Consider the following 25,877-nt stretch of genomic DNA (forward strand, 5'->3'; position numbering starts at 1 on the left):
TAGAGGGCTCAAGGACTCCAGAACAAGAGAGTAAAAGTTTTTGCTTTAAGCGAAGGAGTGTGGGAGGGGGGCAAAGCAGAACGTTTAGAATAACTGATGAGTAGAATAAAGATTCCCATTATTCTCAGAGATGCCAAGTGACAGGATTAGAATCAATGTGAGAAATTAAATACAAGAAATTCCTCTTTAAAATAAAATTTAAATTTATTTTTAATTACAGTGAAGGTGGCCAAACACTGGAACAGGTTTTCCAACAAGACTATGGAGTTTTTATCAAACTTGGCATGACCATGAGCAACCTGCTCAAGGTCTGAACAGAGGTGTTGGACTACATAATCTTCCAAGGCCACTTCCAATTTTACTCATTCTGTGGTTCTGGGAAGTTTTCCATGAAAAAAATGGTTAAGGTCAAAATCAGCTAGAAGTGTCTGAAAGAAGAGATGCTTTATTTTGAAGCATTAGGTTGCAAGACACAAGATCAAAGGATTTTGGTGTTTTATTTTTGAGACCTTTTTCCCATGTCTTTTTATCAAATGATAGGAAATTTTTAAGTTCTGAAATTAATGCATTTAACAAATAAAAAACCCATTGCCCTTAACTTCCAATCCTCTCTTTTATCTGTTTGCTAAGAGAAAGGGTAGGTGGAAGAGATGTAAGAAAGGTACAGGTCAGTGGCAAATTGTGAACAGAGGAGGACAGTAATGCAGCAGCATTTCTTTAAGAGCAGGCAGTGAAAGATCAGGAAAAGAGTGAAGGGTGATCAAAACCAGAGCAATTGTAAGTGGCAAGTGGTAATGCCTGAGAAAACAAAAACGCTGCAGTATGTGATAAAGCCTGGGAGGAGCAGTGTGTGCACTGAGTCAGGAACGGTCAGTCACTGAGGTGACATAGGCCAGGGAACTGAATTTGAGCAAAATCATGGACAGAAACAGATGGACTGAAACAGGCAGCTCTATTCTCTTAACTCCTAATGTGAGGCTAGGGAGTGAAGTGGATGATGAGAGTTTTCTTGGGTAAACTGATAGAACTAAAACAAGGTATGGGGAATAATCACAGCCAGCTGCATAATAGAAAATAGTCTTTGCCTAAGCACAGGACTTCACTGCTGTTTCAAAAATATCTTATGGTACTATGTCTTATCTGATTTTGCCAGGGACATGGTTTTTCCAGCATTCCAGGCTCTCTTGAATTCGACACCATGCCAGAAATGTGGAGTTCATCAGAGTCCTATGTTACTATTTTCACTTACCTTTTTTATTTTCAAGTTCTTTATTTGCTAGAGCACCATTTTATCACAGTCTCATGCTGTAATCTCATTTTGGAGAAACACAGACCCAAAACATTCTGTTAAATATCAAGCAGATGCTCAAGTCCAATTTAAATACAGCAATACCATCAAGTCCTATGAGACTGCTCCTAAGCAGTTACTGATTTAGGTAAAAGTGTGAACTGGGGACCACCACAACTTTGATCAGGCATAAAACAGTGTATGCCTCAAGAGCAGGCAGCAGAGGAAAATCCAAGTAGCTCAGAGAACCATGTAGAGCAACTGCCTTTCTTTTGTAAATCTACATTTGATGATACAGGGCTATCTTTCTATGTCAAAAGGAAAGGCTTTCCGTGTTTGATACAGTGTGGAAACCCTTTCTGAAATCTGGAGTTAAAAAGAGACAACTGTGATTCTCTAGCTACTGGAACTGTTACAAAATTGGGATATGGACAGAGAGAGCAGCATTACCTCTTTAAAAAATTCTAGATATTTGGCTAAAAGATACAATGAAATTGTGACAGTAGCATGAGGGACAGAAGGGTATTTGTTTTTAAATTGAGAATACACAAAGTTAATGTAGTGTAAACTACAGAACCTATTGAATCTCAGTACTCTGTTTTACTTTAGTATTTTGTTTTTTACAATTTTTTTTTTTACTATTTGGAATGTGGCCTTTTTGAAGGAGATTTAAAAAGTTAAGTCTTCTTGTTCTAAGTAAAGGCATACTGCAAATCATAGCAAATCCTTTTTAACAGTGATTAATGTGTTTTAAGTGGGGCTGCAGTTATATGCAGGCTGAAAACAAAAAGCTGTACTATTGGAAAAATGTAAAATGTAAGATTGCTGGAAAAATGTTTTAATAGAAATGTGATTAACATTCTTAATGAAATTTAGAAGCAAGACCATAAAGTGATATGTCTTAACTTGTTTTAACCAAATAAAAATATTCTCTAAATAAAAACCCAACAGTTTACATTCTCTAACTCTCAAAACTCAAAAATTACATAAATTATTGTCATTCTTATGCCATCACCCATATGCCAAGTCCCACCATAACCATTTGAGCTGTAAGTCATCTCAGTGTCTCATAGCTGTAACATTTGAGCCGTGCTTAAAACAACAACCCAGTGAAATGAAATAGCATCCTGGTGGACAATCTGATGGAAAGTTCTTGCTCCTTAAACTATTAAATACGAGAAGGCAGTGACTTTGAGTATCTTGTGGCAAAGTGCCATTGAAAACAACAATTCTTTAAGTTTCAATCAAAGTAGTTTGTCTGTGAGGTGGTTGACCCTGGCTGAACAGCAGGTGCCAGCCAAGGCCACTGTATCACTCCCTCTCAGCTGGATGGAGGAAAGGAAATACAACAACAAGCCCATGGGTTGAGGTAAGAACAGGCATCAATCACGCATGAGTTGCTCTCATGGGTAAAGAGACCTGACTGAGGTAAATTAGTTTAGTTTACTACCAGTCAAATTGGAGTAGGATAATGAGAAAAAAACCTAAATCTTAAAACACCTGCAGACATCTCCCCTCTTCTTGAGCTTAACTTTACTTCTCCACCCAGTGGTACAGGAGGATGGGAAATGGGGGTTTGCAGCCAGTTCATCACAGGTTGTCTCTGCTGCTCCTTCCCTCTCAGGGGAGGACTCCTTACATTTCTCCTGCTCCAGCATGGGGCCCTTCCTATAGGAGACAATCCTCCAGAAACTTCTCCAATGTGAGTTCTTCCCCTGGCTCCATGAACTGCTCCAGTGTAGGTTCCTTCCATGGGGTGCAGTCCTTCAGAACAGACAGCTCCAGTGTGCATTCCCCTCAGCATCCCAAGGCTTGTCAGAAAACTGCTTCAGCATGGGCCCTTCCATGGGGCCACAGGTTCTGCCAGGAGCCTGCTCCAGGATGGGCTCTCCACACAGTCACAGACTGCTTTGGGCATCCACCTGTTCTGTGGTGACATCAAGTACTGGGTCTCCAGGAATACTTAGACTATTCCCTACAGATTAATTATTACAGAGGAACAAAGATTTGTTCAACCTAAGGAGCTGGTACAACTCAACAGGCCTGACACAGTTTAAACAAAACTCTGGAGCTTGGAATAGCTCATATTTTTTAGTAGTGCAGTTAAGCTACATCAGAAAATCCTATACTGAAAAAAAAATGTTTGTGTCTGTTTTCCACACATTTTAGTTTATGCCAAGCTTTACTGCGGTAATTTTAAATGATTCTTTAACATAGCACATACTAAAAGATAAAGTTGTTTTCAAATGTCAATGAAAGCATTTGAGTATAGGGTAGAACATATGTGAGGATTCATGTTCTCAAAGCATACACCAATACACAAAAGATGCCCAAATATATTTATTTAACTCTTAAAAAGGATATTACTTTTTAGAAAAAAAAAAAAAGCCAGCCTAAGAAATCTCAATATAGATTAAAGTATATCAAACCCTGCATATACCTAATTCTGATGCTTTACCTAAACATCAGCACCACCAAACCCAGCAAGGTAAGACTTCTGAAGTCAGTAGCAATGAGGTAACAGGACAAAAGAAACCCTTAAAATAAAGAGAAGCTTCAAAGCCTTTAAGCCAAGCAGAGCCAGAGTTCCAGAACACATTCAAGAACCATGAAATACCTCTAATTCTTTTGAACTTCATTTGCTGCCAAAAATACATAAGTGTTATAACAAAGAAACAAGCATCTCAGTATACAGTTACAAACTGGTAAGCCAGTCCATTAGTTCAAAGCAATCGAAAGAGTTCTAAAACTGACAAAGACAGAGCTTGGGGCAGAAAGGTTGACAGACTAGCATGACCCAATTAAGCTATTTCCCTCAAGACCTCTCTCCTTGCTCATGGTATTCAGAACCATCTCTAGACAGAAGAAAAAAGAAGCAAGTTCATCATCACAGGACAGTAAGACACAAACTTTTTGTACTCTTTGTAAAGTTTTCAGTGTTAGTGCATGAAAAAGTTACTGGATGTTTATTTCTGGATGTGCATAGGGGTGAAGTTAACATAACTATGTGCCAGTAGTACCAATCTATTCATTAGTGTGTTTCATATGTAAAGTATTAGCTGAAAATATTCAGCCTTAAATTGCTGGAGATGCACTTTTATTAGTATCTCTTATAACCACATCTTTCCCTTGTTAAACCACAATAATTTACCCATCTTGTTTTTACTCAGTGGTAAAAGCCATCTACTCCACTCATTCTTAGTGATCACACTAGGAAAGATACCTCCCATCTGTCATTGGCCCCTTCAAGATTTCTAGGATGTCTTGATCCAGGAGAACTAGCAATGAGACAGATCCTCATGGTGGGGATAATAAATAGGGACAACTGTGCCAGTGAGAAGGCTCAAGTGGGACAGAAATGGTGACAAAAAAAAAGTTTACTTTAAAGGTGCAAGAGTCTATTCAGCTAAAAGTGAGTCCTATTTGGAATGTAGCATATGTCCTAGAAGCAAACTAGACACTGAATGTTGTCTTTGTTCCTTTCAGGAGTGTAAACACTACCTTATGTTCTCAAGTAAGAAGACGCTAATGCAGACTTAGATGCAGACACTCAAGGAAGTGGAATGATAACTCACAAGATACTCAGTTTCATGCTAAACAAGAATATGTAAACACCCAAACAAGTCACCAATTCAGATAGTACCAGACACCCCATATGGATTGTCACAACGCAGCACCATAGCAGCATTTTGATTTAAGGCAAAGTCCTGCTGCTCATCCCATCACATTTACTGTATGGTGGTAGCATTAGCAGCACTGTGATTTACTCTCTGCTTTCAATGGGTCTAGGTCCAGTTTTGGCTTCCCCACATCATTCTCTTCATTAGGGAAGGTTTTGTAATTGGCAAGGATGTTTTCCACCAAGAATCGAGCAGCTTCGTCTATGTTGATGTTGTCCTAAAAATGTTGAAAGAAATGAAGTCAGTGATCTTTTTGAAAGTCACACATTCCTATTTACAATCACACTTTCCTATTAAAAAGCTGTCCAAAAAGAAAAGAATTCTTCAGTCTCATCAGCAGAACACAAATAGTTTAGATGCAAGAAGTCATTGCTATCACTCTTTTTTTTTAGAAAGTTAGTAGAAAGGTTGGAGACGAAATTATTCATCCATATTACAAGTTGAATTCTTATTCTAATCTAGTAGGCAGTCAGGGAAATGAGTGTCACCTGCATTTGGAAGACCCACAAATGCCAAAGTGCATTTCTCTGTTAGGAAAGATTCTAGGCAATTACATCATCTGTAATACTGTCCCATCTTTTAGAGCCTTTTTCTGTTTCTGATGGAATTTGAATGCACTTATTTATGTAAGGGGACCTTTTCCATGAGCCTCAAAATCACAACTATTTCCAAGTGCTTGATCTAGCCACTCTACATATTCTTGTACGTATTTTGAAAAGTCCCTTCCCATACACTCTAAGAAATGTATGTGTGCAGGATACTTAGAGATGGACTTTGCCAGAATATCCCAGTTTCTGAGGGTCCAAGCTGGCCTAGTGCCAAGGAGTCTCTGGCCACAGGCTGGATCTGGCTGGGCCATCTGGCAGCACAGGGCTGCCATGTTTGGATTGGATCTTTGGCTCCAAAGGAAATACCAGCCCAGTATATTACTGATGACTATACTTAAGATCCAATTATCAGTTCCAACAAAAAGGCAAAACCAGATTAATAGGATGTCCAAATGGGCAGGACTTAAAACCATAAACTCTTTTGGTATGCTTAGAAAATAAGACACTCATCCTAAATTTTTGCTATTTTACTACAACTCTTCAGAGTTCTACACAAGTCAATACCTAACCTAGATCTTATTGGATTTTTCTCTGCAACAACCTTGTTTTGCATTTTCCTGTCTTAAATGCCACCTAAAATGCAAGTTGTAACTAGAATTTCACATTAGATTTTTTCCAATGTTACTTGCATTTATTTTTAAGTCATAATACAGTTTATACATAGCAGTATTACAGGCAGGTAAAGCTTCAGGGAAAACTTTTACCAAAGCAGAATCTTGGTGGGTTTTTTTTTTAATATAAAGAGCCTTAAAAATAGGTTTTACTAACAGATGGGTGAATTTGGAAATATCTTTCCAAATATCTTTTTATCTTAATATCCAAATATCTTTTTATCTTAAATATCCAATTTATCTTTTTTTAGCTAGCAAACAAATTGCTAGCTAATTTAACTAATTCCTTTAACTGTGTATCCTTCTCGTAAAGTAATCAAAGAGCAACTTGTTACTTTGTTTCTTATAGTCTTCTCAGACTCTTTGCTTTTTAAGAATTGTCTAAACATCATTGTGTAACACTCCAGCAGCAGCAGTTAAAGGAAGTAGGCAAGCCAAGGGAAAAGTGGGACCTTGAGGCTTATCTTACTTTATAAAGGATTTATCAGCCAGACCAGTAATCTGGTCTGTCAGCCACACTGTCCTCATCTAGAGGAGTCCTTCATTTTAACAATCAGTTGAGCTTTAAGGAAATATTGGGTTTCACTTCCAACTAAGCTGCTGCCAGTTTAATCTGTGCATTGACAAAAAGCCTGTAGACTAAAACCGTATGATACATGAAATTACTCAAAGTTAACTGAATAAAGAAGCTGTCTTTCCTAACTTAAGTTACTATACAGAACAATTTGTTTTTCTCCAGTTCAGTCTTGATAAAATAGAAAAGTGCTTTAGCAACACTGTGGGCAGGTAGTAATGAGTAAGTAAATAGTTTTGTTCACTTCAAATCTTGAAGTTTCCTACATAAAACAGTGACAACAGAAAATACTATTTACAAATCTGCACCTAAAGACTGCCTGTATCTTTTGGGGAGCTTGATCAGCCTTTAGTAGTATTTACATCTACAGAATGACTGATCCTCATGCAGGCAAGATGAAAAAAATTATCAAACTCAGATAATCAAGATTTCCAGATAGTTTCAAGGTGCTCTGAATTTAAAATAACTTTTAATCTAAACCAAATATGCCTCATCTTCAGGAATGAAGCTAGCACTTCAAATTTTGCTGAATTTGATTGCCACTTCCCACACTTCATAACTTTATTGCCTACATGATTATATTCGCCTTTCTTATGCCAATATTCAAGAGACTAAAAATATTTTTCTATTAAGCTCACCTTGGCAGATGTTTCAAACCATCCAACAAAGCCACCTTCTCTGCAGAACTGGTCCATTTGAGAGGGATTCTGGCTGCCATCTTTCTTCTGGTCACACTTGTTCGCAAGGAGAACAGCAGGGATGGGGCTGCCATTGGGAAGTAGTACTTTACTGTCCAAGTCATGCTTCCATTTTGAAACAGCCTCGAAAGTGGAGCCTCTTGTGACATCAAAGACCACAAAAGCACCAACTGCCTCTTTGTAGTACACTCTGGTCATATTTCCAAAGCGCTCCTGGCCTGAAAGAGAGGACAGTCACAGAGTGTATTTATATTGAAACATGAACTGTATTCAGTGTAAATGGACTACTGTACCAGCTGAATTCACAGAAGTCTAGCATTTGTGTCCAGTCACTTAGAGCATAAAACATCACCTCCTTTATCTCATGTAAGTTCATTGTAACAGCTATTACATATACTATACATAGGGAGTCAGATGCTTAAAGTAGTTTGCAGTCCTAACTACCACTGGGAATTTTTGTTAAAACTTATTTGTTGACTAGAGTTCTTTGAGAAATAATGCCTAAAAACACTACCAGCACAGCTATACACCAATCATTATTTTATCAAAGAATATTAAGGCTTATATCTAAATCTAGTTGCTTCAGCTAAAGACTTAAGAAAACTCAGCCTTTTGCTGAATGATGAGCAACAAGGGGTTTTGCAAGCTTCAAGGCTAACAGCCTTCAAAGTATCTTCTAAAGAAGTCACCTAGGGACTTCTTAGGGAAGTCCTTAGGGACAAGTTCAAAAGGAACAGCTAGTTTAACAGTTCTGGCTAAACCTGTTAACTTTGACTTCATGTTTTTAAGTCTAAGATTTAATTTAATTAATTAATTTTCAACTATAGAAGTTCTACAGCAATCCCAGGATTTAAAACAAGTAAAATACAATTATTCATAACAAAAATCCAGGAAAAAAATCAATTGCCCATTAGCAAAGAAAACTTAACAAAGCCTTCTCTTATTAAGTACAACTACTTTAGCCAGAATACTTGAAGTGTAGATTTGAGTGTGCCAGTTGACTTATTCTTCTGTTTGAAAGGTCAGACTATCACAGTGTGTTTACATTTGAGTGTCTAGCAGTATCAAGTCCTAGCACATTGTTTGGGAAGTCTGGGCTACTAAAATAGCTTCCTGCTTTGTTTGGAAGTCTTCACTGGGAAAAGCAGACCCTGAACTCTATAATTTAGTTTTGCAGTGTATCATCACTTAAGCTTTTATCTTTTTGTGCATATGAGGTTTAAGAACACAAAAGGAAAAGCTACATTTGGAAACCTAGCTGTCCTTTGTTTATAAACATTCAAATTCACCTTTTTGAAGGACAAGCATACAAGGAGAACTGGGTGTGTTATCACCTTCTCATAAAGAGACAAATTCAATAGATGAAGGAAGTTGAAAAGAGATCCTGTTCAGCAGTGTGCTTTTCCAGCTCACTTGGCTCATTTTAATATCAGTACTTCACAGTATGATTAGCTCATTCCCTACAGAATAGGCTGCCTAAGAAGCTATTAGAATGGCCTGAAAACAGCAGCAGCCACAGTAAAGTTCCAGAGAACTATAAAGAAGCTGACTTTATTTCTGTCTGTTCACTTTAAACTATGATGCTGCAGAAAACAGCATCACTACCCAGTATATTCTTCAGAATGGAGATTACACTTTTTTTTTTTTTTTCCACTACTGGCTGATTATCTCATGTAAGAACAAGCAGGATCCAAGAAGAAAGCTCTTACCTCCATACTCAAAACTCAAGTTTTGAAGCAGCATTTGTGCCATGGACTTTAAGACCACACAACAAGTGAGGCACCAAGCCTGTGTCTCTGTGACTATGCCTCTGGAAAAGCCACACTGCTAATAGAATTCTCCTAAGCAGAGTACACAAGTTATTCACACTGTCTCCCTAGCCTGGACTCTTATGCCTAAAAGAGGTTTTTAGCCTTACTACAAACTGTACCACTGACCACTGTTCCCACTAATCAAGTACCCTTAGGAAAGAGTTATATCAAAAGCCTTTTACTACTTCTGCATGTCAATGATGCCACATTTAAAGAAGCTTTACCCTCTAGAATGTAGGGATTTTGGGTTTGGAAGTTTTAGTTTGTTTCTTTTTAATGGAGTTCCAAACAGTCAAATTTAATTGCATTTAGCCAGTCACTGCACAGGGCACAACAAGTTGAGGAGCTCCTTCTCAGCTTCCCCATTTGTTTAGCTGTTAGTTTCACCACAAATTCTTGCCACATGGGAACACCTTGGATTATACTAAAGCACTGACTCTAGTATCCAATGCAGGGATATATCCCTTCACACTATAGGACAGCCCCACAAAACAGTTTAATCTCAAGGTCTACAATGCCCTGTACCAACCTCAGTCTTCTACAGAAAGAGTTCTTCAACAGAGCCCTGGAATGGTCCAGAATTGAACACCACTTGCTGCTATTTACATGAGACTGAACATGAATCTGAAGCAGCAAGGGAAATGGTCCCATTAGTCCTCCCTATTCAGTTGCTGGAGAGCTGGGAGGCTTGCAGGCTTTACTTAAGGCTGTTTTTCCAAACACTTGATGAACATTTACGTAAGAAAATTAAGTTGTATTGACTGCTTGCAGGAAGGGTTGCTAGATTGTTACCAGAAGGTAGAAGAAGTAGACAGAGCATGATCACTACAAATAAAAATTAAGTTATTTAGGAATTGCCAAAAAGATTATTTCTCAGCTAGCTGTGCATGCTGTACATAAACAAGGCTTCACTGAGTACAGTGAAGGACATTATCATTGACTGAATCCCTTCCTGCCTATTGCTCTCCTATCCAAAAAAGCTTTAAAGACAAACAGTTGGGCAAGGTGGCCATACTAGCCTATAGCAATAACCATTGCTGAAACATGCACAACAGCACGTTTAAGGTGTACAAAAAAGGTGAAATTAGTACAGTGTTACATATAGCTTCCAAAGAAACAAAGTTACAAAGCAGTGCTCAGAACCAAACCTGAGGAGTCAGCCAAGGTTAGCCTTGTACAGTGGCTTCTCCTAGTGTAAGATAGCAGCTCTGCTGGGAATGGATGCCAGCATGGAACTGTACGTTGCTTGGTACTCTAGAGCAGCCACTGTATAAACCATGGGCTTTGGCTTTAACTCTTACTTCCAGCAACTTTTATCTCTTGTAGTATGAGTTTTAGATTTAGAAAAACATCAATACATATTCTTCCACAGTTTAAATTTGGGTGAAAGTAGAAAACTGATGTGCCTATCAGCATGAAAGTTTCTATCTTTACTTACTAGATTTAAGCTTTAGGAAGATTTGTTATCTCTTACCCTTAAACACACACAAGCTCAACAGCATTGTATTCTTAGAGATTAATGCCTTTTAACAGGCCAAATACAGCCCAGTATGAGTGTGTCCCTTTTCTAGAGTAACCCAAGCCCCAAACCAGTTGTTTTTACCCCTAGAATTCACATCCACTAACAATAAACCTGACCTGAATACTACTTTACAACTGCTCTTTCATCCCGTCTGGAGGCCTAATGAAGATGGATATACTGCATTTCATACAAAGATAGAAGCAATAAAACATGGCCTGCCCAGGACGTAAGAGTTTTGTTTGGTAAAAGGTATACAGCATTAGGCAGGAAAAAAATTCAGTTTAAATGGAGTGGACTTTCTTTACAACCTTGTCATTACTGACAAAGCACATGCTGACCTTCTTGTCGAAGATGCAGAGCATTCTAGACAGCCTTTTGAAAATTTAACAGGACTTTCAGGCAGAGATTTTGCAAGTGCTTTTCTGCTTGCAAAAAGAAAAATACTCACCAAAAAACCAAAACCAAACAAACCTACAAACCCTCATACAGAAAAATCAAACTAGAAAACACTAATCCTCCAAATTCTCAAGGTTGAACATCATTCTCTTTGTTCTTAAAACTAAATGTCTCAATTTCTATCATGCACAGTTCAGAGATTTGTCATGCCCCTTCCTCTGTGCAGCAAGATATTTGCTATAGTCATTTCTCCATATGTGACAAGAGTGTTGAGCAGTACAGAAAGTGTACTGTATCATACCTCCAGAGAAGAAAAAGGCTAAAAGTTATCAGATTAAACTAGACTTAAAATCTCCAGTTTGTATAACCATAGCAAGAAGAGAGCTTGATATAGAAGAGAGCAAGAATAGAGGAAGATAACTAATTGCTTAGTACAGGAGTATAGAAAGGACATCACAAGATGAATCATTCTGGTAGCTCCAGTGACTAGGCATAAATCTGATGGTACCACTAAAGCACAGTTTGTGTTTTAGTAGCTCAGGTGTAAATTAGGAGCTAAGATACAGGACAGTCACAAGGATCAGAAGTTTAATTTGGACATATGGAAGCGACTTCATGTAATGCAAAGTTCTGCATTCTCTAACCACAGTTTTCATATCGAAATGACTCAGCAGATATTGTCACCATGTTTTCCAGTAATTGCAACAACCTTAAGTGAAATATTTGCACAATGACATGCATCAGGAACTAATACACTTCCCTACAGCAGCACCACAGAGATAAAGTTGAGTTTAAAACTGCATTAGAACTTGGGAGCTATTCACACTCCCCAGTTTATATTGTAATGGGGGTGAGCTGTAAGTTAAAAACTACATGAAAGGAATTCTAGCCAGGTTGACATTAGAACCTTTATATTTGTCTTTTAGTGCAAAAGGTAAGTTATCATTGTAACCTTGCCTTTAAGTACATTTTAAAGTTTCTGGAGCAGTCTTTCCCAGTGTAAGGGAGAAACACTAGTTCTGTTTATTACAGCAGTGTGACTTATTGTGTATATTTAGTTAAAGGTACCTTACACTCCTATTATTTCACTCATTATTTCAACTTGTAACTCCTCCTACATGATGGGAATTGGGGCTAAAATAAACGTACAAATGACTGCTGGATATGCACAATAATGAATCTGTTAGGCTTCCTTCCCCCAGACTACTTATAAACTGCCTATTAACTCATGGGTATTACATCAGCTAACAAGAACTTACTCAAAGAGAGTAAAAGGGCCCATCTAGAAGAAGTTTCCCCAGCTATTCTTTTTTGCTATGAAGGTAAATGTTGGATTACCCTGTCAATAACAACAGTATAGCAAGAGATCCCCTGTCATGTAAAAATCCAAACATTACCTTATCCGAAGCCACACAACTCAAAAGAAAATTGTGTTAGTTGCATTTAAAACCTTAATATCTCACCAGGAACACTGATAGACAACTGGACAAAGGTCTTTCAAGCTTTTCTCTTTCAGATGAGATTAACAGTTCTGGAGTCCTCCAGAAGCTGTGTCATTGATGAGGAAGAGATAGATGACCAAGGGTTATAAATGCCTGACAACTGCAAAAATTAACAAGTAGTTTCTTTCATTAAAGCAATGCTAGTTCAAGCTATCTTTAACAGGACAATTAGCTTAATGGGTAGCCAGAGCTCAACATATGATTGTAACAAGTTTGGCAGTTCTACATCAAAAACCTTAAACTATAGATAATATAGTCCTGACTGCAGTCACCCAAAAGTCAGTGTACAACTAGCTGAAGAGTTTCACTCCCAAGCTGTTTGCTATTATCTAGAAGATCACAGCAATGAAATTAGGCAGTTTTTTCCTGGACCAAATAATTGTCAAAAGCCTGAAAAATATCAAAAAGCCCTCAGTTTATGAATAGAGTCAAGATTCTCTTACTAATTTTTTCCTTCAGAACACTGAAGATGAGAATCATATAGTTAAAAAGGCAGTTAAAATTCAACAATAAGCCACACAGGAAAAGTTTAACCTATAAAACCAACCAAAAAAAAATTTAATCCAGCAATAATTGCAGTAATAAACAAAATGACCAACAGATCTAGTGAGCCAAATTCAGTTAGCTCAAAATGCATAGAAGTAGCTTCCTACTAGTACATTTCATTAATTCTGCTTTTCTATCGACAGTTACTATACAGTGCAGTGATCACAGGCATCATGGAATGCTTAGTAAACTATAGTGACTGATTGTAATAAACCATTTTTTAGTCTGGAAATACTTTAAAAAAAATCTCCTTGCATTGTGAGAAGCATTCTCAGATCTACTATTTACCACGACCACTAATAGTCACTTGTACCAAAATTCAAGGACAGTCAGACTAACTCTGACTGCCAACACTATGGCTTGTAGGTTCTTGCTATTAGCTGCTATCAATGCTATCAATGACTTTATTGACCAGTGTTCAGGCATAGTTCCACCACTTAAACTTCAGTGCCAAACTCCACAATTAAATTGATTCAATCCATTTGCAGGACCATGAGACATTTGTGCTTTTATTTAATGTAGATGGTAAAAAAGACCAGTTGAAGGAAAAGTTTATTTTCCCAAGAACACCTGAGTGACAATTCCATATTTACAATTCCAACTCTCAGTAAAGTTACTGTCATTCAGTGAGATAGATTTAAGCTAAATCACCACCCAAAATGGTTGGGAACATAGTTCAATCCTCAAATTGAGTTAGAGCTACTGTCACTTTCAAAAAACTCACCTAGGCCCTTCAAGAGCCACAGGCAGGGAAAGACCACACTTTGGATGCCAGCTGGATGTTTGGCACAACATGGGAAATATCCAGAACTGCCCTGAGGATGAATCTCCCAGTTCTCCAGACATCTAATATACATTTTAGCATTACCAGGGCCAGGTGTTAGTTGACTGAAGTTCCTTTTTAGAGAGATATATAAACATGTTACTGGCGAGTTACCACTACTGACATCTATCCCCCATCTCCCAAAACCAGCACATCTTGTCCCAGAACTGTCTTACCTAATTAGATTGGATCTGTTATTCTGCAAGAAGTAGGCTAACCAAACCACTATCAATATTCCAGCTCACGTTCAAGTGTGTCTACCTGCTTTTCCTCACAGACAGCAGCCATAGATTGAGAGTAGACAGACTCCAAGATTGATAATACCATATGGCCCCCCACCCCTCAGTCTTACCCATTTAAGCTATAAGTGTAAAGTTGCCACATGTTAAAACCACAGAGGTGTTGAATTATGCATTTATTTAGTGACATAGACAAATTTGCAGATGACACCAAGCTGAGTGGTGCAGCTGACATATCTGAAGGATGGGATGCCATCCAGAGGGACCTGGAAAAACCTGAGAAGTGGGCCTGTGGGAATATCATGAGGTTTAACGGGACCCAGTGCAAGGTGCTACAATTGGGTTGGGGTCCCAACACAGGCTGGTGAATGAACAGATTGACAGGAGCTGGGCCAAGAAGGACTTATGGGTGCTGGTGGATGAGAGGCTGGACATGACCCAGCAATGTGCACTTGCAGCCCAGAAAAATCACTTATCCTGAGCTACATCCAAAGCTGTGTGGCCAGCAAGGTGAAGGGAGGTTGATTCTGCCCCTCTGCTCCACCTTTGAGAGACTCCAACTGAAGTGTGGTATCCAGCTCTGGGATCCCCAACATAAGAAAGACATGGACCTGTTGGAGTGAGTCCAGAGGCAGGCCATGAAGATTATCACAGGGCTGGAGCACCTCTCCTGTGAAGCCAGGCTGAGAGAGCTGGGATTGTTTAGCCTGAAGAAGAAAACACTTCAGGGTGACCTGAGGCCTTCCAGGGAGCCCTACAAGAAAGACAGAGAGGGGCTATTTACAAGAGCATGTAGGGACAGAACAAGGGGAAATGGTTTTAAACTGAGAGTAGGTTTAAATAAGAGATATTAGGAAGAAATTCTTCACTGTGATGGTGGTGAGCACCAGAACAGGTTGCACAGAGAAACTGTGGATGCCCCATCCAATGGCCCCAAAGGTTGGATGGGGGTCTGAGCAACCCATGGTCTAGTCCCATGGCAGCAGAGTTGGAACTGGATGATCTTCAAGGCTCTTGCAGCTCAAGACATTCTGTGATTCTATGACAGCAGCAGCTCTAGCAGACATTAGAAACCTGTAAATGTTAAAGAACATCCAGCTTGACTTTTACTTTCCACCACTGTGAAAAAGTGGTATTTGTGGTTCTGGTGACAAACACAGACTAAGAAGTGAGAATTACTAGAATATTACATCTTCCTATATGAGACAAGTATTAGAAAGAGCTTCACTGACTGCAATACTTAGAGTTTCTAACAGATAAAAGCAGCCTCAGACAATTACAACTGCTAGTGCCCTTTCTTGCTAAGGGTGGTATGGCTAAATTAACTGACCACTGGATGGACTTCTTCTCAACACCAATCCTTTCCCAAAGGCTTCAGAACAGTCTTCAGGGCAAAAGCCAGTTAATCCCTGTTCAACCGACTCACACTTCGTAAGAGACAACCTTTGATCCTCTGGTTATGCCTATATTAGAAAGCTGCAGGGTGCAGCTGAAGCAGTTCTGTTGAACAAGGCAGTGTCACAGGCATGACTGACAATATACTGTACAGACACAATATGTATGAGAGACTCTATAGTCATTGAAAAGTTACTGACAAGTATCAGTTTAAGTACAGCAGAATTTTGATTATTTAGATCACATCAAAGTATTTCCACATGTTTACAGAAGTCCTTTTTCATTCTGAAGTGTTATGAGGCAGATTGCTTTAAAGTTCCATTTCCCAACACAGCCAGTTTTTAACCTAACAATTTGTTTACCACATGTAACTTCAAAATCAATGACTAGTCCTTCCATTCACTATTATCATTATACTTTAACACAGGACAGTCCTGTCCACTACCCGTGAAACAGCAAGAGCACAGAGATGGCAAGTGCTGGAAGCTAGACACCAGATTTCCACCAGGAGCTATGATCACTTCTATCAACCTAATAGAAAAGGCATGCATTCTCTCCCATAAAGACAGAAAATTTTCCCTCAAATAATTGCACAGCCCTCACTGGGAATTTTTCAGCAAGACTGAGACTTTTAATTGCTGCCTGCAGTCTTGAGCTAATCTAATGATTTAACTGTCCAAACTGACTTCAACAGCTTACTGTTCTGTCCTTAAGAAGTAGAGAGACAACACCCTGCACTTAAGAGTCCGATGGGTTTTCTCTAACATCACATGTATTTTGCATCTTTGCAAAAAAAAAAAAAAAAAAAAAAAAAAAAAAAAAAGTCCCTATTTAGGCACTAGATTTCATTCTCCAGAAAATCAGGGTGCAACCAACCTAAATAATTTCTAACTAGCTGTCAAATTTGGCACGTATGGAACAATTCTCCTGCATTAGTATTCAAAAGAGTTGACATAGTCCAATTAGTGCCAGCAACAGCATGAATTGGTACTTCCTACCTTGCTTTAACAAGACTTACCCAAAGCAGTAATCTGCCCGAGTTAAGCTATTTCATGCCTGACACCCTCTGATCCATTTCTTTTGGTGTGCTGCCCTGCAGCCAGAGCTGCACTGTGTGGTTCACAGTGATGCTGCATGGCACTACAGCATTTCACAGCACACAGGAGAACAATTCTAAAGTCAGTTTGTCTCCAGAACAACTTTATCACGAGACTGAAAAAATGTTAATCTCTAAAATGGTCAATGTGTCATGGCACATTGTGTGTGATTGGAATTTTGTATCAAACTGCTGCCACTCTGCTCTACCCAGCACTCTTAGCCTGGGAGCATTTAAAGAACAAGTTCCCATAAGCTGTTTGCAGTGACATTCAGAGGCTACTTCTCAACCTATTATTTGAAAAGCTTCTAAAATCCATACAATAAGAAACATTTGTTTTAACTATCTGCTCATGTAGAAGCCACTGCTACTGAGAGTTTGCCAGCCTCCTCTAGACAGTTATGACATTTATTTGTAAGTAAGCTCTATAAAAGCCCTGAAATCCCACCACTTCTCAAAGCATAATTTCACTCTATTTATCCTCTCCTTATGTCTCTATAGCCAGAAGAGATCTTTGAACATTGAACACTGTACCACAGTAGCTTGAGAAGCATGCTGTGCTTTGTAGTCACTGCTTACTGCTGGTCATGCTAGCTTTAACATCTGCAAGAATTTCACAAGAGGTATTCCTATATTTCCATACAAAAATATAAATAGACATTCCTTTCCTGCAAATCACTTCTTTCTAACATGGCATATCACACTTCTGAAGCAAGTATTTGGAGGGACCCATTTACAGCAGACTACAAAAGCAAAGCAATGGTTACCACTGGAATTCATGGAGGGTATCTTTGACAACTGTGAGACAATCCAGTGGTCTCACTCACTACTGAGGGGAAGAATCTTATTTTTTACAGCATGCTAATACCTTTTCTGGAACCTGTCAGCTGAGATAGTTTTCTTTGCTTGATGTCATAAGTTGAGAATTACCCCTTTATAGCACTTGCCAACTCAACTTGTACTTGCAGATCTGCACTTTGGTAACACCGTGTCCTAATGTGCACCTAAGGAAAACCAAACCGGTAACAGGCAAAATGGGAATGTAAATAAGGTTAAGCACTAAGACTCTGAAGCTGAAACTTCTGAAGATGCAAGGAGAGTTGATAAAGCTTGATTTACATTCATGTTAATGCCATACATTAAGAGAAAAGTATATATTCAATATTGTCTGCACCAGTTTGTCTCTGAAGTGCTTGACTTGTCAAACCAGCTTAATTTCTGACTACTTGAGTCAGTATTACATGAAGGGCAAGAATTTAATACTTGCCTTCAAAAAAGTGGGTAAGATTATTATTGACTCATGTAAGATTATTATTTCTACAAAGTATTTTAGTTTGTTTTATAAACTAATCCAAAAATTAGTTATGTTGAGCTCTATGTGTTATTTTTTCTCCTGTCTACTGTATTGCACATAAGAATTTAGGTATTGTTTGCCTTTAAGGTAGGTTCCCCCTCTCTATTTGATGTTCACCTATCCAGCCATCCCTTATTTCTCTGTATTAGAGTACTAGGAAAGAGTGTTTATTGTGATCTTGTAGGAAGCACCAAACTTCTGAGCAACTGTGACATCTGTTAGAAAATAAGGCTGAAGCACCATCTATTCCATAGTGAACAGAAGTTCAAGCACTAAATGCATTTCCATTGTTGACAGAAATTGAAAGTACCTGTAAGATAAATACACTGAACTTTATTTTAAGCCTGTACTAGATCAGGTAGTCTTTTAGGATTACATCTTTAAACCCCATTTCTCATAAAACAGCTTGAAACACCTTATGAGGAAATTCTAAGCTTATTTCCAATACATTCAAAGAACATCTGTCTCAATTCTCCCACTTAACTGAACAGTCCTGCCTTGCATAATCAAAATTACCACACTAGACTACCTTACAACACCAACATCATGACAGTAGCATTTCCCATATGTTTATGGAATTCCATCAGCACAAGGGTTATAGGCTTAGTCCATGATAACATAGATAGTACTTTGAGTGGCTACATAACACAGTACTGAGCAAGAGAACCTTTGCCATTATGAATGCTTTGGTACCTCACTGATAAGATGTGGAAATTCCTTCCTTAGACCATCATACCTCACTCGATAACATTTCATTAAAAGTGTATTTAAACAGGATTCCCCAAAAAGAAAACATGCAGAATCTGTTTGTATTCAGAGATGTCTAAAAGCTGGAAAAACCAAAGTTTAACACATTCAGCACTTATTTGGTTATTTATCTGTAGAGCTCCAAGCACAGCAAGTCATTGTGATGTGAAAGCTCATAACCCCAATCCAGCTATTCCAGAAAAGTCATAAGAAAGGACACCCACACAAGATTTCCCACAGAGGGGTGGTTTCTAGAAAGGAAAAGTACATCTTCAATTCTGTTTCTTGTGTCTATGTTCAGGCCTTCTGTTCTGTTTCTTCTGTCTATGTGTGATCAGGCCTTCCACTTCCCATCCCCAAACTTTATCTGCTAGTCTTACACATTTCCAGTAAGCACAATTCTTAAGTACGTTTTCTCTCCTGAGATTTATATTTAAACAGGTGTGAGCAGGAAGCAGTCAGAAATTAAGTCAATCATATCTCCATAAACCTGCAGGCATAATCACACAGAAGATTTCCTGACCCTGACTGGAAGCTTTCTGACCTGCCTTAGCTGTAAGGAAAATGATAGCACTCCTAATCTCCACCTGAAGGCTCCTCCCAGAACCTCCATCACCATATAAACTGGGAAACAACCTCAGAAAACTTACAAGTTTCTGAAAAAACTTGGATCTCCAAGTTCTGCATCCATTTCTAATGCAGTTATTTATGTGCATATGCTTCACTCATTAAGAATATTTACAGTGGTGAGAAAAAAAACCCCCACATTTGAGGGCAGTTTATACCTGCGCTGTCTTGCCTCCACCTTATGCTCACTTGTACCAGGCACACAGCTAAGCAATTTTTTCATGGTTTCTTTGCAAGAGTTGCCATTTTAATCCCTTCAACATGCATTGTGGCTAAGGACAAGTTGTTACAAGAATACCTTGACTACTTTTAGAGATTGCTGCCTCCAAATTCTCCGTGCTTAGGAGAGACTTCTCTGCAAAGCAACTGAAGCGGACATGCCTCTGGCACAGAGCCAGGTATGGATACAGAACAGCAGAAGTTTTCTGGTTGTTTCCCTATAGACTTTCAGGGATGCATTAACATCACTGAACACTTGCTTTAGACCTTATTTAAAAAAAATAAAATCAGTACATAATTCAAGAAACAAGCTAATGCCCCAGTACACAGAAGCAACTTGGCAGCCCCTATGACATGCCAGTGGCACAAGTGCAGACTCACTGGAATACAGTGCTGCTTGAAACTAGAGTTTTCACATGGCAGTAAACTATCTCACATGCTAGAACTGCCTGAATGCCTTTTAAAGTCAACCATATCCATGGTTTCCTGTACTCTGTCCCATTTCTCATAACTTCCTATAGATAAGGCTAAAAGTTACTTAGAAAGTTAACTTGCTCTTAACATTGACTCACATATCTTAACACTCATTTGTCTTCACACAAAAGACTGGTTATTCCAGCTCTTCCTCAATTTAGTATTTAACCAAAACACTTCATCTGATTTCTCCATCCTCTTGGCGACTTGTATATACCTATAACAAGTTACAGTTCAGTTCCTTTCAAGGAGACACACAAGATTTTAGCAACAAATTTACATGCTACATGCTGCTTTATCATTCAGCTCTTGAAAGCCTGTTTACAATACCAAAGTACAATGATTCCTCTTCTGTTTGGCCAACTCCATAGCCATGCTCTGCCAGTTAAAGGATTACTTCAGTTTTAATAAATATTTATACAAAGAAATTCTAATAAAATCCTGGAAGAAGAATGCTATTGCACCAAAGTTAATTCAGAATTCCTTGAAAAAAAGCTTAAAAATCAGATTTTTCTACCAGTTGCCATTAGTGACACTCTTCATGAGAAGCCAGACTCAAGCAGCCATCTATGATCTTTACCACTCCTGTTCTCCAGCAAACTGCACTTCATACAGGCTGATGTGAGTGACAGTGATAGTCAACGTGAGCACAAAAGCAGCAGCTAACACTTGCTGGTTTTACTGGAGCAGCTTGAAAGTTTCTATGATACTGAGAATCCTTTAAGCATTTTTTCCATGTCACCTGACAGCTTCATGGATATACCACATACACCTCCTGAGCACGCTGTGGTCAGTGCGGTGCTCATTAAAACACCATGCTTGTCAAGTAAGAATCTCTACTGTTTTGAAATAGACTATAAAAACACTTCCCTATCATTAAGATTTTTGTATTATATCTCTTTACCACAATGACTCATTCCTGCATCCTATTTATTTTGCCAATCATTTATGCCCTTTGATCAAGGTTTTAACACTTTCAGAATTTATCCAGAAATATATTTTTCATTACTTCACACATCAAAAAAACCCAAACAAACAACAACAAAACACAAAAGCCAACCAAACAAAAAAAAAACCAAGAATAAAGCCTAAGGACAGCTAAAGTTCCTGCATGAACATGCATATAATCTGTTCAGCTCCTTTCTTTTATGCTGTAACCAAAATAACTTGACAGTGACTGATCAGTCTTACTCTCAAGCCTTTTCATCACCTTTATTCAAGAAGTTACAACCTGTGTCTAAAAACTAAAACACCTGACTATTTCTGAAATACAAACATCTAGGCACAACAGTAATCTTCCTCCTCCATCATTTTACATCCCCTTCCCTTTGATGCTTCTGCAAGAATTTGCATTACTTTGTACCTTACAACAAGAGGGCTATTTTCAGCAGAAAAAAGAAAAAGCATAAGCAGTGTAACACGGTCATGCTCTATTTGACAGAATTATCTAATCAAAAAAAACCCAAAAAAACCCAACACCACCAACCAAAAACCCAAACCAAATCAACCTCAGCTAGCAGTAGAATTTGAAGTAATCCAGTAACCTGCTGCACAACCAATAAACAGCACAACATTCATCACTTTTCCTACAATCACATCAGAAGCCAGCATAGTATCTGCATTATGATCTTTAGCTGATGCATGAACTATAGGGTCAGTTCTTATTATTGACTTAGATACAAAACCTTAGTTTGCATCACCCAGCTCTTTAAGGAAAGCTTCTTATGATGAACTGTTACGGACAAGCTTTGATCTAGTGAAAATAACATCCCTTTCTATGCTTAAGGGTTAGACTTTAATTCAACAGCCTTTTAAAATGCATCAAAATCAATTCAGAGTGCCAGCACCACATTGCTTGCAGGGAAGTCACATGTAACGTTGCTTACCATAAGATTTAGATCTCTTGAAGAGATCTAAAGCCGTTTGTCTGCACACACCAGCAAGCAAAATTATCTACGAGCGGTTGAAAGCCAGAAGATGGCTGGGCGGACGAGTTAAAAAGGAATGACTATCACATGCTCAGACACTGTGCTACACTTCAATAAAGCACTTTAGAGAATATTGCCTGTGATTATAGAAGCCATCTTCAACCTAGTTCTTTAACTAATAACTTCAATATAAATCTGTTAACATCCTCAGGTGTTTAGGAATATTCCTGATTGTACACATAAACAGCTGCAGAACACAATCCCAGGGTGAGGACTTCAGCAGCTTTAAGACCATCAAATACCACTATGGGTACTAAAATACTCTATATTTTACTAATTAACTCTCAGATGTCAAGTGCTATAGGAGTCCAAATTGTTGCTGTCACACTGGCTAAGAACAACCCAATCAAAAATCACCAAGATTGCGTCTCTTCTTGGTCTTGTTTTTGTTTTTTTTGGTTTTTTTTTTCATTGGGCAAGATTCCACCAACCCTCTGGAAACAGAATACCCTAAATTAGCAGATTAGGCTAAAAGTTTGGAGTGCAAACTGCAGAACAGTTTTATGTTCCTTTTTTATTTTTTTTGCTAAGGAAAGATTAGTCAGGGGTATCATACAAAAGTCTTATAAAATAGGAAAAATATTTCAGTGACAGGAAAGATTTTAATTCTTCAACCAATTTAATTTATCAACCAATTTAGCACAAGCCTCCAGGGATTTATCAGCAGCTCTTAACTTACTCTTCACCTAGCAGTGTCAAAAATACACCAAGGGCAATAATCAAGAATTAAAAATACTGCCTTCTGGACCATGACATTAATGTATGGATGTATTGATAGAACTTCCTAAGCTGTAAATAGGTTCTGTCCAAACTTTGTGACAAGTTAAAGCTAAGTTTCTGCCTATCCTGTTGAAACAGATTGCTTTGGCAAAGCACACAGCCTACCCAAGTCTGAGCAACGAAGGGCTGAGAAGTCAAACACAAGCATGGCAGCCTGCCAAACCCCAGGATGCCAACAGCCTCCCCTCTTCAATCTTTGGAACCCCAGGCTCGCTAAATACACCCAGAGGATTGCAGCACTTCGTACTGATACTGTTAATTGAGTCACAGAAAGTTAAAGCTGATTCACAAAAGGAACATATCAGAAGAGAAAGCTTGCCAACATTTTACTTGCTCTTCAAAACAGCAATTACAAAATATTTTGATTTGTCCTACAGGCCAGCAACAGAAAGATCCGTGGTGTATTTCAGCATATGGAAGTAAGAAGGCTTTTCAGTTTGAGGAGTCATATTTGAAGCGTTTTAGAGCAAAAAGACCAGAAGCTGAGGTACAGCTGGTCTGTCACAGGGTTACAGCAGCCACATGTCACACTTCCTTTTTTCTGAGCTTCCACTGGTAAGCATAAAGTTCATGGAAACAGTAACCACCAGGATTTTCCCCTTGTATCTTCCAGTAGTTCAAACACCAGCATTTGAAATAAAGTCTGCTTTTTCATATCCAAGGAGATATTCTGAGGGTGGTATAGGGATGAGGAGAGCTGCAGGCTAACATCTGGGCTGCACACAAAACTAGATATGCAATACCAACCAAGGTGATCACGGAGCTGAGGGACAGACTTCTTATGAGACCATGTCAAAACAGAGATTGTTCTGAGGCATTTAACACCACAGCACAAGTGTAGTTAACTGTGGTAGGTATACAGCTGCAGTCTTGGAAACAGAGATGCTGAAGAACAGGTTTGAACCACATATAGAAAAGTAATAATGCATGGTTTGGACAAGTGGACAGGACTTTTCTGCTTCCATATGCTCAAAGTACGTTCCTAATACATAGATTTATGAATTGAATATAGAACTAAGCATAACAAGTTCCATTCTCTCACTCGATGCAGCAGGGATGAAAGCAACTTTTAAATTAACCAGGTGACTCCAAGCATGCAAAGTTTAAGCATTCTTCCTTTGAGGACAGTTTTAGCTGCTTGAGTTACCTTTAACCTGTAAAGCATGGTGCATTAGATGCATTACAGAGCCATAACTCTGAATTAGTTTCAGCAGGAGCCACAATAACCAAGGCCACCACCGCCCAGACAAGCGGGTCAGGAGGAGCAGGAACACTCCGGGAGCCCTGGATCCAGCAGTGAGAGTAAAGCAGCTGTTCCAGGACTGCTACAAAACCCCGGGCCAAGCCAAGAGCCCCACCAAGTCCGCTAACGGGAGAGAGCAAAGCCCTGTAAAAAGTGAAAAACTTCTCTCCCACATCAAGACCTCCCTCTACTTACACCTCAAAGGCAAGAATGAGAGGTTGCTTCTAACAGGGGTAAGACGAAAGACACGAAGAGAGATTTCCCAGCCCACAGAGGCTTTTCCCCGCCGGGGCCGTGTGCCGGGCCCCGAGATCCAGGTTCCCTCCCGAGCAGCCCGCCCGTCCCGTCCCGTACCTGCGATATCCCAGAGCTGCAGCCGCACCACCGTCTTGCTGTCCCAGTGGATGACTTTGAGCGCGAAATCCACGCCGATGGTGGCCCGGTAGTGCTGGGAGAAGAGCTGGTGCACGTAGCGCTTGATAATGCTGGTTTTGCCCACGCCCAGCTCGCCGATGACCAGCACCTTGAAGAGGTGCTCCCGGCACTCGGGCACGGCGCTGCCCGCTCCCTCCCCGCCGGCCATCCCTCCCTCCTCCGAGGAGTGCGGGGAGAGCCCGGGCTGCCGGCGCCGCGGCTCTCCCGCTCAGAAACTTTCCCAGCCAGAAACTTCCCTCCAACTTTCCGCAGCCGGCTCCCCGCAGGGCCGGCCCTGGCCGGACAGAGGGCGGGAGGGAGCGGGGAAGCTCCGCCACCACCTGACTGCAGTCACAGGACGCGGAAACTCCGCGGGCTTATAGCGGCCCGGGGGAGGGGCCGGGGGAGGGCCGGGCCCGCCCCGCCGCTCCGGGACACCGCGGGGAACGGGAATGGGAAAGGGAAAGAGCCAGGGGGGGAGGGAATTTGTTTGGCAGCTCCTTCGGGCGGGCTGGCAGCGCGGGGTGGGCATGGCGTGGGCTGGGAAGATGGCCCGGGCTGGGACAGTGTCAGCTCTCTGCCGGGACCGCTCTCTGGTGCTTCGCTTCCAGCGGTGGCGGCGGCAGAGAAGTTTTCTCCCGGTGGAGTCTCTGAAAGCGCCCGGGTTCCTTCCCCGCCGTCCGGCAGAGAGAGTTTTATGGCAGAGAGGTCCATGAGACAGAGGGGCTGTGGCGATGGGAAGGTTCCAGGGCTCGCTCCCGGTCTCCATTCCCAGGAGCCAGCCGGGGAAGCTGCAGGCGCTGGGCGCTGCGCCCCGGGCACCGCCCGCCATGGCAGGGCCTGCAGCGGCCTGGGCTGAGGGCGGGCAAACCGGGCCGGGCTCAGCCCGGCGGGGCAAACGGGGCCGGCTGTGTGGGCAAACAGGGCTGTGCTGGGCCCGGCGGGGCAAACAGGGCCGGCAGTGTGGGCAGGGCCGTGCTCAGCCCGGTGGCAGGAGTGAGGCAGCCACGGCTGTTCTGAGGAAAAGGCTCGGGTGAGCGGGGGAGAAATCACCTCATCTGCAGGATTCCCATCAAACACCTACAGCTAAATTTGGTTCACTCCCGTTGCTAAATTGATCCGATAAAATATTTTTATTGTTCTTTGGTTGTTTTAAAATTTACCTGAGGCAGGCATAGGGTCGTGGAATGGTTTGGGTTGGAAGGAACCTCACAGAGCATCCAGTCCCAGCTCCCCTGGCAT

The 25,877-nt window shown here is 40.2% G+C and overlaps 1 protein-coding gene across 1 annotated transcript; it reads right to left on the bottom strand.

Annotated features, from left to right (window-relative positions):
• Positions 1–3,409: 3,409 nt before the first annotated feature.
• On the bottom strand, positions 3,410–24,970 carry RAB32 (RAB32, member RAS oncogene family). The gene is made up of 3 exons (XM_083856048.1): positions 24,576–24,970; positions 7,400–7,677; positions 3,410–5,185 (listed from the first exon to the last, which is right to left on the bottom strand). The coding sequence occupies exons 1-3, from the start codon at positions 24,802–24,804 to the stop codon at positions 5,036–5,038; spliced, it is 657 nt and encodes a 218-aa protein (XP_083712174.1). The 5' UTR covers positions 24,805–24,970; the 3' UTR covers positions 3,410–5,035.
• Positions 24,971–25,877: the final 907 nt, after the last annotated feature.

Source organism: Zosterops lateralis (genome assembly GCF_965231275.1).
Source record: "Zosterops lateralis genome assembly, chromosome: 3".
Lineage (NCBI taxonomy): Eukaryota > Metazoa > Chordata > Aves > Passeriformes > Zosteropidae > Zosterops > Zosterops lateralis.